General features: G+C 43.5%; 1 protein-coding gene across 1 annotated transcript in view; it reads left to right on the plus strand.

Annotated features, from left to right (window-relative positions):
- The window catches only part of NAIP (NLR family apoptosis inhibitory protein), a 100,300-nt gene that overhangs the window by 25,273 nt on the left and 58,899 nt on the right, over positions 1–16,128 (plus strand). The window contains exons 5-6 of the mRNA XM_073584038.1: positions 10,048–10,129; positions 11,639–11,690. Of these exons, the coding sequence (XP_073440139.1) occupies positions 10,048–10,129; positions 11,639–11,690 (134 nt within the window). The remainder of the gene's footprint in view (positions 1–10,047; positions 10,130–11,638; positions 11,691–16,128) is intronic.

Here is a 16,128-nt window from a genome sequence, read left to right on the forward strand (position 1 = left end):
TAAATCACAGAGATATAGCACACAAAAAACTGAATAAGCAACATTTCCCACATGTTTACTTTACATCAGCACAATTTTGAAACCAAAATTTTTTTTTGTTAGGAAGTTATAAGGGTTAAAAGTTGACCAGCGATTTCTCACTTTGCAACACCATTTTATTTTTACGGACCACATCACATTTGAAGCCACTTTGAGGGGTCTATATGATAGAAAATACCCAAAAGTGACACCATTCTAAAAACTGCACCCCTTAAGGTGCTCAAAACCACATTCAAGAAGTTTATTAACCCTTTAGGTACGTCACAGGAATTTTTTGAATATTTAAAAAAAAATGAATATTTAATTTTTTTTCACTAAAAAAATACTTCAGGTTCAATTTTTTTTAATTTACCAAGGGTAACAGGAGAAATTGGACAGCAAAAGTTATTGTGCAATTTGTCCTGAGTACGTCGATACCTGATATGTGGGGGGGAACCACTGTTTCGGCGCATGGCAGACCTCAGCAGGGAAAGAGCGCCATTTGACTTTTTCAATGCAAAATTGGCTGGAATTCAGATCGGACGCCCTGTCGTGTTTGGAGAGCCCCTGATGTACCTAAACAGTGGAAACCCCCCCAAGTGACCCCATTTTGGAAACTAGACCCCCCAAGGAACTTATCTAGATATGTGGTGAGAACTTTGAACCCACAAGGGCTTCACAGAAGTTAATAACGTACAGCGGTACAATTAAAAAAATCATATTTTTTCCACAAAAATGATCTTTTCACCCCCAATTTTTATTTTTCCAAGGGTAATAGGTCCCTAAAAGTTATTGTGCAATTTGTCCTGAGTACACTGATACCCCATATGTGGGTGTAAATGACTATTTGGGCGCATGGCAGAGCTCGGAAGGGAAGCAGCGCCATTTGACGTTTTTGGCTGGAATTGAGATCGGACACCATGTCGCGTTTGGAAAGCCCCTGATGTACCAAAACAGTAGAAACCCCCCATAAATGACACCATTTTGGAAACTAGACCCCCCCAAGGAACTTATCTAGATGTGTGGTGAGCACTTTGAACCCCCCAGTGCTTCACAGAAGTTTATAACGCCCGTGCGTGAAAATACAAAAATCGTATTTTTTTCCACAAACATGATCATTTAGTCACCAATTTTTTCATTTTCCCAAGGGTACAAGGAGAAATTGGACCCCAAAAGTTGTTGTCCAATTTGTCCTGAGTACGCTGATACCTCATATGTGGGAGAAAACTACTGTATGGACACACGTCGGGGCTCGGAAGGGAAGTAGTGACGTTTTGGAATGCAGACTTTGATGGAATGGTCTGCGGGTGTCATGTTGCTTTTGGAGAGCCCCTGATGTACCTAAACAGTGGAAACCCCCCACAAGTGACCCCATTTTGGAAACTAGACCCCCACGGAACTTATCTAGATGTGTGGTGAGCACTTTGAACCCCCAAGTGCTTCACAGAAGTTTATAAAGCCTGGGCGTGAAAATAAAAAAATCATTTTTTTCCACAAAAATGATATTTTTGCCCCCAATTTTTTATTTTCCTAAGGGTAACAGGAGAAATTGGACCCCAAAAGTTGTTTTGCAATTTGTCCTGAGTATGCTGATACCCTATATGTGGGGGTAAAACACTGTTTGGGCGCATGGCAGAGCTTGGAAGGGAAGGAGCACCATTTGACTTTTTCAACGCAGAATTGGCTGGAATTGAGATCAGACACCATGTTGCATTTGGAGAGCACCTGATGTGCCCAAACAGTGGAAACCCCCCAATTATAACTCCAACCCTAACCCCAACACACCCCTAACCCTAATCTGAGCCCTAACCCTAACCCTAGCCCTAACGGGAAAATGGAAATAAATACTTTTTTTTAATTTTATTATTTTTCCCTAACTAAGGGGGTGATAGCGGGGGGTTTGATTTACTATTTATGGCGGTTTTTATGTTTGGCGGCTGTCGCACGCTAAAAGACGCTTTTTATTGTAAAAATAGTTTTTGCATCACCACATATTGAGAGCTATAATTTTTCCGTATTTTGACCCACCGAGTTTTTTTGCAATGAAAACAATTTTATATAAAAAATTATTTTTGCATCGCTTTATTCTGCGAGCTATAACTTTTTTATTTTTTTGCGGATGATGCTGTATGGCAGCTCGTTTTTTGCGGGACAAGAAGACGTTTTCAGCGGTACCATGGATATTTATATGCGTCTTTTTGATCGCGTGTTATTGCACTTTTTGTTCGGTGGTATGATAATAAATCATTATTTTTTGCTTCGTTTTTTATTATTTTTTAAGGGGTTCGCTAAAGGGGTTAACTAATGGGACAGTTTTATAGGGCGGGTCGCTACGGACGTGGCGATACCAAATATGTGTACTTTTATTGTTTTTTTTTTTTTTTTATTTTCAAAAAATGAATTTATTGGGGAATATTTTTTTTTTTTTTTACTAATTCATTTAGCGATTTTTTTAAAAATTATTTTTACACTTTTTTTTTTTTTTTACTTTATTACATAGTCCCGGGTGGGACATCACTGTCCTGTGACAGATCGCTGATCTGTCACATCACAGATCACTGTGACAGATCAGCAATCTGTCACAGGCAGTTCTGCAGACTTCCTCATGCCTGCGCTTTGCAGGCAGTGAGGAAGTCAGCTCCCTACAGGTCCCCGAAGGCCCCCGTCGCCATCTTGGATCCGGGGGCCTGTAGGGAAAGAGCCCCCCGCAGCAGCGCTGCACATTGCGCTGCCGTGGGGGGCTCAGGGAAGCACGGAGGGAGCCCCCGCCCTGCCGAAGCTTCCATTTAACTCCCGGTACACCGCGATCGTGTTTGCTCGCGGTGTACAAGGGGTTAACGTGTCGGGGGCGGTCCGTGACCGCCCCTGACACATTGTGCCGGGTGTCAGCTGTGATAATCAGCTGACACCCGGCCGCGATCAGCGGCGCTCACCACGTGGGAGCCGCTGATCGCATTAGACGTACTATCCCGTCCTTGGGAATTATGTCCCAGGGCACATGGACGGGATAGTACGTCTAATGGCAGAAAGGGGTTAAACATCGAGTTATCGAGCTCCTGAACTAACTGAGCCCGAAGCCAAATATTGAAGTTCAGACATAATAGTGTCAATCTCCGCAGGAGGCTCAACACCAGCAAAGATTTGGACGACATGTGGTTGATACAATGTGACACGCCCAAGTTATCCGTCTTTAAATGAATTTCATGGTTGCACAACAATTCACCCCACAGTTCAACCGAGACGAGAATAGGGAAAATTTCACACAGGGTCTTATCGTGACACCAACCCGATCGGCACCAAAACTCTGGCCAAGAATCCCGACACGCGATTTCCGAAAACTGCAATAAACCCAGTGACAGCATCTCTTGCCGTAAACAGTTTCAAGTCCTGCGTCGTACTATGAGGCAATATGAAACAAGTGTGACCGTTAAACGATTGCAAAAAGGACAACCACACCTCGAAATCCGCCTTCATGGCCCTTGTGATCCGCACCCTGTGGTGTGGGTTAGACATGCCTTTGGTAGCCAATGACAGCCGCTGAGAAAAAACCCTGCCCACTGGCATGACTCTACTCACAAAAACCAACAAGCCCAACAAAGATTGCATCTGTAAAAGGGTAACCTTCCAAACCGCCATGAAACCTTCAATCAACAAAATAAATTTTTGAATCTTCTCACTGGGCAATCGATAGACCATTTCTACCGTATCAATCTCAATTGGCAAATGACAAATTCTGAACTGGCCCGATGGTATTCTCCGGTGACAGAGGCACGCCAAAATCCTGTGCAACTGATGTGAACGTTGTAAGCAATCTGAAATATAAATCCGAGTTATGTAGACCAACAAAAAGGAAATCGTCCAAGTAATGAGTAACGGATCTGCTTCCTGATTCTCATCTCACCACCCACTCTAAGAAAGAGCTGAAAAGCTCAAAATAATAACATAAGATGGAACATCCCATGGGGAGGCACATGTCATAGTAGTACTCACCCTCCACCTGACAACCCAAAAGATGAAAGCAATCAGGATGCACCGGTAACAAGCGAAAGGCCGAATCAATGTCAGCTTTAGCCAACCAGGCTCCTTCACCCGCCTCTCTGACCAATGCAACCGCCCTGTCAAACGATGCATAAGACACTGACGCATCCTCAGATGAAATCCCATCGTTGACCGAAAACCCCTTAGGATGTGATAAATGGTGAATCAGGCGAAACGAACCCAGGTCTTTTTTTGGAACGACGCCCAAGGGTGACACTCTGAAATTCTGAAATGGCGGAATTAAAAAGGGGCTGCCCATTTTGCCAAATGCTACTTCCTTCTGAATCTTAGCAAGAAGGACCTCTGGATGCTCACGAGCAGATTTCAAATTCGACGGAAAACTAGGGGAACTTTGCAATGTAAACGGGATGAAAAACCCATCTGAGAACCCAAAACGCAATTGACCGGCTGCCTCCTTGTTAGGGTACAGATCTAACCACGGTCCCATCGCGACCACGCTCACCGGTGTCCTTCCACTCAGTTTGCTGCAGCTTGACTGGCAGCTTCCCCACTGGACGGGGAGACCTGGCTGCTGGGTGGGAACCTCCGCATGCCGAGCATTCATGCTTGAATTTGCAGAGGCCGTAAAATAGACAATGTCCCTCGTTAAACAACCAACAGGCGCCGAGTCTACGTACGACCACTGAATTCGGGCCGGTCGAGCTTTGTCCAGTGGTCGCTGCTGGAAAGGGGTATTGCTTTTGTGTCATCATAAGGCGCAACGAAACCTCAGTCGCTTTTACCCACCAACCTATTTCCGGGTGTAAAGCCAACCGCCTCCTGAATTCTTCGTCGTAACGCCACGAAGCGGACCCCCTGTGCGCCTTGTATGAATTGTAAATCATATCCTGGTGTATAAACAATTCCGAACAACGGTTTGGATGCCTCTGCCCCATAATACAACCCAAAACAGCAAAAGCCTGCAACCAGTTATTCATGGTTTTTGCCACTTTCTGGCGTACTCTGTCCGAAAACCTCTCAGCCGGTCTCCTTTCCTTATCAACTGTGTGTTGATCCACTGAAATCAAGGCCCAATTATCAATATAATCGTTGTTCCAAATTTTATTTTTTGAATCCTCGTCTATATGTGACCCTAGTGCACTTACCCCGCAAAACATGGCATCCTTATGTACCCCCGCTAGCGAGGAATCAGCTCTATTACCCTCCTTCACTGTAACAGATGGGGCAGACAATTGCCCAACCAACGCCCTCAGTGCCGAGACAATAGCAGCATTGTCCACATTTTGCAAACCAGACAAGGAACACTCACCCCAATCTGCTGCTGGAGGAGGGACTCCCATCGATGGAGGAACTCCAGCTCCAGAATAAGCCGCCTGGAAATTGCTTTGACTTGTAGCCTCAGGAGGTGCGCTTGGCTCGACCAGGCTGGAAGTCCTTGATTGAGCCCTCGACTCCCTGCGTTCAGGAGGAGGATGATGGGCATGCTCAGGGATCTCAGACGCACTGGACACCGCCGACACTGAAGATGGATAGTCACGCCTCGAGGACCGAGATTGATAACGTCTATGGGATGAGGCCCTATGGCCAGAATGTTTAGATCTCTTATGACGCTGCTCTGGTGCGTGATGCCCGCGGCAAGTCTGGGGGGATGAAGAGTAGGAGGAGAAGGATCTGCGGCGTCTACGCCTGTCCTGCCTCCTCCTGTGAGAATGATCACCCGGGGCAGGAGCCACTGAGGCTTCCCTGCTTGTGACTGCTCCTGCAGTAGCAGGAGCCAAATTAAGGTCAGAGTGCCCTTGTGTCTGTGCTACGCAACATAAATGCGGGGATGGGGCAAGCCCCGCATTATGCGGAGCAACACTCTCAGCAAGGAGCAGTGGGGGCTGATTGGCGCCAGTAAGATTAGCCTGCACCTGCATAGGGGACACAGTATTCTGAGCCTCATCCGGTGTCAAACCTGGCTGTGAGGTGACCGGCTCCTCCACTGAGCCAGCCGATGATGTGCTCTGCCTGCCCCCATTGCGATCTCCGCCGAGCTGCTGGGGTTGGTGGAACGCAATGGTGGGTAACCGTGGTGTTACTGGGCAGCGGCGGTGGCTGAATGTGGGGCCTGGGGAGCTGAGATGGCGCCGCGACTAACCGGAGCGACACGCTCCTCTGTGCAGCTGCCGCCTCGTGCGTCTGACCGCAGGGCAGGAAGTTAGGGGGCGGGGACTTCCTCCTCGCGGAGCACCGACAAGAGAATCCAACAGCCGCCAGTGAAGCATCCTGGAGCCGCGCAGGAGGGCGGGACCGCCTGCCTCCTTGCTAACCCACCGCCGCCGGCTGTACCTGATGCGGTGGCCAGATCAGCCGGCGAGTGACCAGAGAAGGGGCTGGGCAGGAGCGGGGAAACAGGTAACTGAGAGGTGGCAAGGTCACCGCTGAGCCCCCTAACTAAGGCATGTAACCAGGGCTCGCCCTCTTGATCCACCAGCAAACGCAGGGCCTCAATGAGAGGGTCTGCCATATCTCCCTCCAGACAGTGCTTGACACAAGCACCTCCAGGACCCTAAATATCTGGGGGAAGAGAGATGGCTGGCTGTGCAGGTGTATTTTATACCCACAGGAAGGGGCTTTGCTATCCCCTTCCTGATCCTATTGGCCCCATACCCATAAAAATCCCACCCCCACTACTCAAAATGGGTGGGCAAGCAGGAGCACGCCACAACCATGGGGGAAAAAGGGGAGGGGGCGGCACCGCAGTCAGAGGCACCCTCCTTAACCAGTGCAGTACCTACCAATATAGTGATAACAAACTTTAGCAAAAGCAATGACAGACCATTATTGTGTCACAGTTAATAAGCAGAAGCTCCGTAGTGGAACAAAGGAATAATGCCCCATCCCCCCCAGGAACAAGGAAATGAAAGCGGCTATGGAGCAATGCGCTGCTAAACATAACAGCTGAGAATTACTACGCACTAAAGCAAAACTGAAAGAAATGAACTGAAGTATAAGTTCGTATACATGCAACATGTAGGAGCATGTTCACACTGACCATTAAACAGACAAAATCTATGATAGAGACAAAATGTACATATACACTGCTGTAAGTAAGTAAAGAGCAGTATTGCATATAAATAACATAGGGATTTAGTAAGCATTGTTTTTAATAAAAACAAAGTGTAAAAGCCATCTCACCAGCAGCGCCAAGGTGTACCCAATCGGAAAGGTCCTAGGACCGTCCCAATTAGGTACACCTTGTCGCTGGTGGGATGGCTTTTACGTTGTTTTTTTACTATGTACCCTATGTTATTTATATGCACTATTGCTTTTTACTTACTCGCTTACAGCAGGGTATATGTTCATTTTGTTTCTGTGTAAGGCTGGTTTCACATTTGCGTTTTTTTTCGTGGAATTTTAGCGCTAAATAGCGCATGCGTTTTTTTTTCCTATACTTTGCATGGGATGCGCTTATGTGCGCATACACATGCATTTGTACGCGTTTTACCGCGCATGCGTTTTATTGCGGTATGCGCTCGGGCGCACAAAATGCAACCTGTTGCATTTTTTGAGCGTCCGACTTGCCTCAAAAAAACGCATGCGCGCGCAATGCGTTTTTTTACAGCAAGACACCCATTATAAGTCTATGGTGAGCATATGTGCGCATTGGCATGCTTATGTATGCGTTTTTTTGCACATGAGTTTGTTTTTTTTTACCATTAGTTTAGACAATGGAATTTAGGGGTTTGGGTTAGAGTTAGGGTTAGTTAAGGGGGTTAGGGTTAGGGTCAGGGTCAGGGTTAGGGTTAGGATCAGGGTATGGTTTGGTTTAGGGTTAGGGTCAGGGTTAGGTTTAGGGTCAGGGTTAGGGTTAGTTAGGGTTTAGGGTTTGGGTTAGGGTTAAGTATGGTTTGGTTAAGGGTTAGGGTTAGGGTTAGGGTCAGGGTTAGGTTTAGGGTCAGGGTTAGGGTTAGTTAGGGTTTAGGGTTTGGGTTAGGGTTAAGTATGGTTTGGGTTAGGGTCAGGGTTAGGTTTAGGGTCAGGGTTAGGGTTAGTTAGGGTTTAGGGTTTGGGTTAGGGTTAAGTATGGTTTGGTTAAGGGTTAGGGTCAGGGTTAGGGTTAGGGTCAGGGTTAGGGTTAGTAAAGTCATGGTTTGGGTTAGTGTGAGGGGCCACCTAATGTTGGAAAAAAACGCAAACGCGGTAAAAACGCACTAAAAACGCATACAAACGCATAAAAACGCTGCGTTTTTTTCATGCATGCTCATAAAAATGCTTGAAAAAAACGCAGCAGTTGTATGCTTTTGTATGCGTTTTTTCAATGCGTTTTTTTGCGGGAAAAACGCGCTGCAAAAAAAAGCAAGTGTGAAACTCGCCTTAGATTTTAATTATATGTACTAGCTGTACTTTGTGTGGGTCTGATTTATAAACAAATGCGTGTATAAATCTGTGGGAAAAAAACATGGCAGGGCAGCATTGCATTGTATCATTTATGACAAGCATTGTTTCTGGGGGTTAGCACTGAATGCCAGGAGGCTCCCCATGTTTGTATATAGGATCCAGGCACGCAATCTATATGCAATGTTTGTTTTGTGAGAATTAGGCATGAGAATATAATGAAGAATCTGCTTTCCCTGATGATCTTACTTATATGTGTTTCCCAACACAACTCCAATAGCATCAAATACATTTTTTGCCCTGCTCTGCTCCCTTCTGTGTTATGTATTGGTAGACATGACGTCACCTACCCTGCTCACCTCTGGATGTGGAAATGAGTGGAGCAGGACTAAAGCTGGCAGTTCACATTAGATAACTGTTGGCTGAATGAATGATCGGTGAATATCTATCTGTAGGGAAGTGGACTGACCTATGGACCTGTCTGCCGCAGGAAGGTGAATGCAAAATGTGCAGTAAAAGTACTCGACGTGAACTGGTGTATATGTATGTGGGGAGATAACTAGAGACAGTGAAAGATGGTAAAGTACTGGGTTTGGCCGCTAGGGGGAGACCAAGAACAGCAGGAAAGGGAGACGGTGCAGTACTAAAGTTTGGCCACAAGATGGAGGCAGAGAGCAGTGAGAAAAGGGCTTAACAGCAGCTTAAGGCTAGGAAACCGCATAGTCATGGTGGGTGGAGTTACAAGGGCTCTAGAGGGGAATTCCCAGGGAGGGAATAAAAAGGCACAGAGAGTTCCAGAAGGGAGCCAGTCCAGGGGGAGGAGTTCAGCAGAGGAAGAGACGGAGAAAGCAAGAACTCTGGGAGGGACTGGAAGGAGAAACAGTCAGGGGGGTGGCCCTGACAGTAGAGCCGCAGGACAGAGGAAGCCCGGGGGGTACCAGACGGACGAACTCGGACAGCCGAAGCGCTGTGGTGGTAGGCCTAGGGCAGCCACAGCGATAGAACCGCAAGGGATGTCAATTTAGGAAAAAGTGTACGGAAGCAGTCGTGCTGCTTTGGTCGTCGGGAGGACGGCCAATAAAGAGAACCTGTTGAACATACACCAGTTTCTGTCTCCAGTCTGTTTGCGGCGCAAAAAGGGACCACCCCCCAGTCTGCACACGTACCTACATATCTTTCCCGATTTCCCCATACCCTGGGATGCTCCGCTTAGCTGAGCGTTCCTGTGTTGTCTATGATGCCAGACTCCTCTAGTGGCGGCACTTATCCCTGCCGAATAAAAGGATCCTCCTGTAAATTTTGTAACGGCTGGTTCCTCATGTCCCTGAACATCATCTGTCTCGGGAGAGTCAAGAGGACCCCATACAAATTAGATGATATACCGATCCCACCAAAATCTACAGGCTTTGCCAACTTCTATTCACCATGTATAGGGCCTTAACCATTTAAGTTTCTTTTGAATCCTTTATGTATTAGTATCTTTAATGCATTTACGGTCAAAGCTTGTAGACCTATATCATCTTCCAATTCCTTTTTGTGGAAACATATTATGTGTTTTTCTATTTTGATAATATTCTTTTTTTTCTCAAAAGATATTTGGTGAGGTGATTTAGATTATGCAAATTACAAACAGTATTTTTTTCATCTTAGGTGTAATTTTCTCATAAGTAAGAAAACTCCAGATGAAATTAAAGAGCTCATAAATTCTTACCAAGGATTTCATGGATTCACAGTGAGTTCCTCGAACATTGTTTTGTGCATTGCAAGAGATCTTCTGGGAGAATCAATTAGATAATATACTGCTGAAGTGCGCAGGATAGGAAATGGTTTTAGATTTAGGTAGCTCTGATCATACCGGTTTTATGGCTTCCATTTTAAAGGATCTTTGATGGATGTGTCCGTTCCATCATGATCTGTTCTGATCAGCTACACAGATTTACTTATAAATTGTCCATCAGGTACTCATCCAATAGCTCTATTTTTCTGCTTTGCATCCTGATATTCCAAAAACAGAAACCGACAAATTAAAAAACTGGTGTGAACACGACCGTGGACTCTAATGATCCTAATAGATTACGATGGCTATATCAAACAGATACCAGTAGGCCAGAGTGAACAGAGACCAATGTCTATCAGATTTTAGGATTTCAGCCTTGCTCCTTAGACTTTGTTCACATTTGTGTTTGGAGGCGAGTGAACTAAGGTTTCCATTAAGCTTTCTGAGGTGTCTGTGTTGTGAACTCTCTTGATCTGACTTCTGAGTCGGGGCTCCCTCTGGTGGTTGCTGCGGGTAGAGGAGCTGGTCATGTTGATGGAAGTCTATCACCTAAAGATGATGATTGGAAGTCAGGAATTACTGACTGGGAGGATTTAAGTGAGCAAGCTTCCTTGAGTTCCTGCTGGTGATTTGGTTTCTCTTCCTGCGCATTGTGAAGTCTGCTTTTTCCCCTCCTTGGTCTTGCATCATTCAGATAAGTTATTTGTTTGCTGGAATCTATAGCATTTGACATAGTTTTTGCCTTTCTCTGCTTTCTGCTTTGCTGTGTGGGTTCAGCATTATTCCCTGCTGGGATTTGTGCTGGACCCTGCTCATATGTCACAGCTTATGTCATTCTGTTCAGTATTGCTAATTCCCTGTTATATTAGTGTCTTTTGCTTTGCTTCCAGTTCACACCAGAATGCTGATCTAGTGGGGGAGAGGTCGTGTGGCCTCTGTGTTTTTGTATATCAGACGTGTTTCAATTTTTTAGGGTTTTTCTATGATTGCAGAAAGTATCTTTTCTGTCCTGTCCTATCTAGACAGTTTGGGCCCCATCATTTGCTCACTCTATTTTCTGCCTGCGTTTGTGCCTCATCTTGTCTCACCGACAATATATGTTTGGGGGCTATCTATTCCTTTGGGGTTCTACTCTGGGGCAGTTTAGCTTTCCCCTTTCTTGCTTTAGGCTTAGTTAACTCTTTGGCTGTGCCGAGGCGTCTAGGGCATCGTAGGAACGTCCCACAGCTAGTTAGTTGTGTTGTTAGGTTTAGGGGTCTGCAATCTGCTCAGTTACCAACCTTTCTGATTTTCTGGTTGCTTAGCTAATTCCCCGGTGACCGAATCATAACAGGTCTGTCAGTGTTCATTTGGATCCATTAAAAACATATCGTTCACAGCATCATGACTTCTTTCAAAAATTGTCTTAACTAAATTGAATTATAGTAAAGTCTGGTAACTAAAATGTAATACTGTTTGTTATAGGGGAAACATTTCCTTTCTGGAGTCATTGACAGTGCTCAACCCAGACAAACAAGTAAGTGACTTTTTCCTAGAATTTATACCGTAGTTCATTGTCACTTTAGAATAAATGCTAGAACATTGGATAATGGTGCCATCACAAGAGCCGTTGTTGCTTAACCCCTTAAATGCCACATTCTATAATAAACATGGCTCTTAAGTGGTTTGACATAGAGTCGGGGCTCTCTCTTTCACTTTAATGATGCTTTCTTGCTGAAATGGGCAACTCCAAATTAAATATGACACAAGGGTGTATAAAACTGATAGATAACACTGTTCTATGTATTTTCAAAACTGCTCAGCTTCAGTTATGAAATAAGCCATTTCTTAATTATTTTGACCTCCTGAATTCCAATCTGACAATTAAAATTTTGTTGGCTCTTGTTTCTATGCTATGAAAGAGTTTTCCTTTTACTGCTACATATAATTAATGCATAACATTTTCAGCACTTTGAAACATTATTATTTTTGCAAATTATAAAGATGTAAAATTATTTTGTTATACCAATTTTCAGATATTTAATTAGAGGAAACTTAGCAAAAAATTCAAATGACTAAAACAAATTGCACTACAAAATTTGGTCTTCATTCAGTGACCACTCTTTTTTGCTTGTCTATTGTACTCCTGCATTGGATCATCTCTTACAATTGTCCAACAGTAATCTGCAAGCATTGATGGATTTCATTTTCCTTGATATCTTGACTCCATAGCTGCAATATCTTGGTGAAATCTCTCACCGTGCTTGTTGCTCACTGCTCCACAGTTTGGTGGAAAAAAGTCTAGATGCAAATGTAAGAAATGAATCTTTAAGGACATGTTACAGCTAAGCTCCACATATGTTTTGATGAGATTTTCCACCAACTGTTCACGGTTACTGTATCTGCTCTTGAGTTTCCCGAAAAAATGGGTTACCACTAATGCGAATGCTACCATGCAGTCTTTTCTTTGCCTTGCAACAAACGGAGAGACTCCAAATCTTTAAGAAGCTTACAAATCTGTCATCCACTAAAGACTCCTTTCTTTATCTTTGCTTCACTTCAAGTTGGAATTTTTTCAATGAGATACTTGAACGCTTTTGCATTTTTATCCATTGCCTTTACAAATTTCTTCATTCGGCAACACTTGATGTGCAATGGTGGTAACAAAATCTTATGTCGGTTAATAAATGCTGGATACAGGACATTTTTACCCCCTGGCTGAAGTGAATGTCGGTGAGGCCAGACTCTTTTTTTGTAATGTTATTCTCTTGCACGACTATCCCACTCACACAGAAAACGGCTGGAGAACAAGTAAGAGGTCATTCATCTTTAACCGCTTTACTCCCAAGGGTGGTTTGCATGTTAATGACCAGGCCAATTTTTACAATTCTGACCACTATCCCTTTATGAGGTAATAACTCTGGAACGCTTCCATGGGTCCCAGTGATTCTGACATTGTTTTCTCGTGACATATTGTATTTCATGTTAGTGCTAAAATTTCATTCATATAACTTGTGTTTATTTGTGAAAAAAATGGAAATTTGGCAAAAATTTTGCAATTTTCCAACTTTGAATTTTCATACCATTAAATCACAGAGATATGGCACACAAAAAACTTAATAAGTAACATTTCCCACATGTTTACTTTACATCAGCACAATTTTGGAACCAAAATTTTTTTCGTTAGGAAGTTATAAGGGTAAAAAGTTGACCAGTGATTTCTCATTTTTACCACACCATTTTTTTCTAGGAACCACATCACATTTGAAGTCACTTTGAGGGGTCTATATGATAGAAAATACCCAAAAGTGATACCATTCTAAAAACTCAAAACCACATTCCAGAATTTCACTAACCCTTCAGGTGCTTCACAGGAATTTTTAAAAAAAAATTAACATTTAACTTTTTTTCACAAAAAAATTATTTCAGGTCCAATTTTTGTTATTTTACCAAGGGTAACAGGAGAAATTGGACTGCAAAAGTTATTGTGCAATTTGTCCGGAGTACGCTGATACCTGATATGTGGGGGGGGACCACTGTTTCAGCGCATGGCAAAGCTTGGAAGGGAAAGAGCGCCGTTTGACTTTTTCAACGCAAAATTGGCTGGAATTGAGATCGGACGCCTTGTCACGTTTGGAAAACCTCTGATGTGCCTAAACAATGGAAACCCCCCACAAATGACACCATTTTGGAAACTAGACCCCCCAAATAACTTATCTAGATGTGTGGTGAGAACATTGAATCCCCATGGGCTTCACATAAGTTTATAACGTACAGCCGTAAAATTAAAAAATCATATTTTTTCCACAAAAATGATCTTTTCACCCCCAATTGTTGTTTTCCAAAGGGAAAAAGGAGAAATTGGACCCCAAAAGTTGTTGTGCAATTTGTCCTGAGTATGCTGATACCACATATGTGGGAGAAAACTACTGTATGGGCACACGTCGGGGCTCAGAAGGGAAGTAGTGACGTTTTGGAATGCAGACTTTGATGGAATGGTCTGCGGGTGTCATGTCACGTTTGGAGAGCCCCTGATGTGCCTAAACTCTGGAAACCCCCCCACAAGTGACCCTATTTTGGAAACTAGACCCCCCAAGGAACTTATCTAGATGTGTGCTTAGCACTTGGAGCCATCAAGTGCTTCACAGAAATTTATAATGTAGAGCCATAAAAATAAAATAATTTTTTCCACAAAAATGATATTTTTGCCCCCAATTTTTTTTATTTTCCCAAGGGTAACAAGAGAAATTGGATGCCAAAAGTTGTGCAATTTGTCCTGAGTAGGCTGATACCCCATATGTGGGGGTAAACCACTGTTTGGGCGCATGGCAGAGCTTGGAAGGGAAGGAGCACCGTTTGACTTTTTCAACGCAGAATTGGCTGGAATTGAGATCAGACGACATGTTGCGTTTGGAGAGCACCTGATGTGCCTAAGCAGTGGAAACCCCCCAATTCTAACTCCAACCCTAACCCCAACACACCCCTAACCCTAATCTCATCCCAAATCCTAGCCCTAACCCTAATGGAGAAAATGGAAATAAATACATTTTTTTTAATTTTATTATTTTTCCCTAACTAAGGGGGGTGATAAAGGGGGGTTTGATTTACTATTTTTGGTGGGTTTTTATGTTTGGCAGCTGTCACACACTAAAATATAAAGTAGATATGACAGGCTCAAACCCCAACTTAGGTGCTCTGGGGAAAAAAACAAAGCTAAAGTATAGGAGTAGCCCCGGCACTCTAATGACATGAAAGTAGAGTCTTTGCAACGACAGTGTTTTTTTTGTTGTGATTTTTATTTTTTTCCACAAAAAATAAAATCACAACAAAAAAGACTGTCGTTGCAAAGACTCTACTTTCATGTCATTAGAGTGCCGGGGCTACTCCTATACTCGTCACACACTAAAAGACGCTTTATATTGTAAAAATAGTTTTTGCATCACCACATTTTGAGAGCTATAATTTTTCCATATTTTTGACCCACCGAGTCATGTGAGGTCTTATTTTTTGCGGGACGAGTGAATGTTTTATTGGTAATATATTCGGGCACGTGACTTTTTTATCGCTTTTTACTCTGATTTTTGGGAGGCAGAATGAACAAAAACCAGCGTTTCATGAATTTCTTTTTGGGGGGTGCGTTTACACCGTTCCGCGTGTGGTAAAATTGATAAAGCGATTTTTTTTTTTTCAGGTCAGTACGATTACAGCGATACCTCATTTATATTTTTTTTATGTTTTGGCGCTTTTATACAGTAAAAACAATTCTATATAAAAAATTATTTTTGCATCGCTTTATTCTGCGAACTATAACTTTTTTATTTTTTCACTGATGATGCTGTATGGTGGCACGTTTTTTGAGGGACAAGATGACGTTTTCAGTGGTACTATGGTTTTTTATGTCCGTCTTTTTGATCGCGCGTTATTGCACTTTTTGTTCGGCAGTATGATGATAAAGCATTGTTTTTTGCTTTTTTTTTTTTATTTTTTTTGAAGGGGTTCACTAAAGGGGTTAACTAGTGGGACAGTTTTATAGGGCGGGTCGTTACGGACGTGGCGATACTAAATATGTATACTTTTATTGTTTGCTTTTTTATTTACAAAAAAAAGAATTTTTTAGGGAATATATATTTTTTTAATTTATTTAGGAATTTTTAAAAAATTATTTTTTACACTTGTTTTTTTTTTTAACTTTATTATATTGTCACTGGGGGACATTACTTTAAAGTGTCAGATCTCTGATCTGACGCTTTGCAGTGCACTGTGTCAGATCAGCAATCTGACAGGCACTGAGGAGGCTTTCTCAGCACCTGCTCTCAGCAGCACTGAGAAAGCCGCCTCCCTGCAGGACCCCGAAGGCCCCCGCGGCCATATTGGATCCGGGGGCCTGCTGGGAGGAGGCCCTTGGTACAGCGCGATCTCATCGCGTTGTTCCGAGGGTTTCAGGGAAGCACGCAGAGAGCCCCTTCCCTGCGCGA

Source organism: Dendrobates tinctorius, unplaced genomic scaffold (genome assembly GCF_039654945.1).
Source record: "Dendrobates tinctorius isolate UK_male_01 unplaced genomic scaffold, ASM3965494v1 ptg000083l, whole genome shotgun sequence".
Lineage (NCBI taxonomy): Eukaryota > Metazoa > Chordata > Amphibia > Anura > Dendrobatidae > Dendrobates > Dendrobates tinctorius.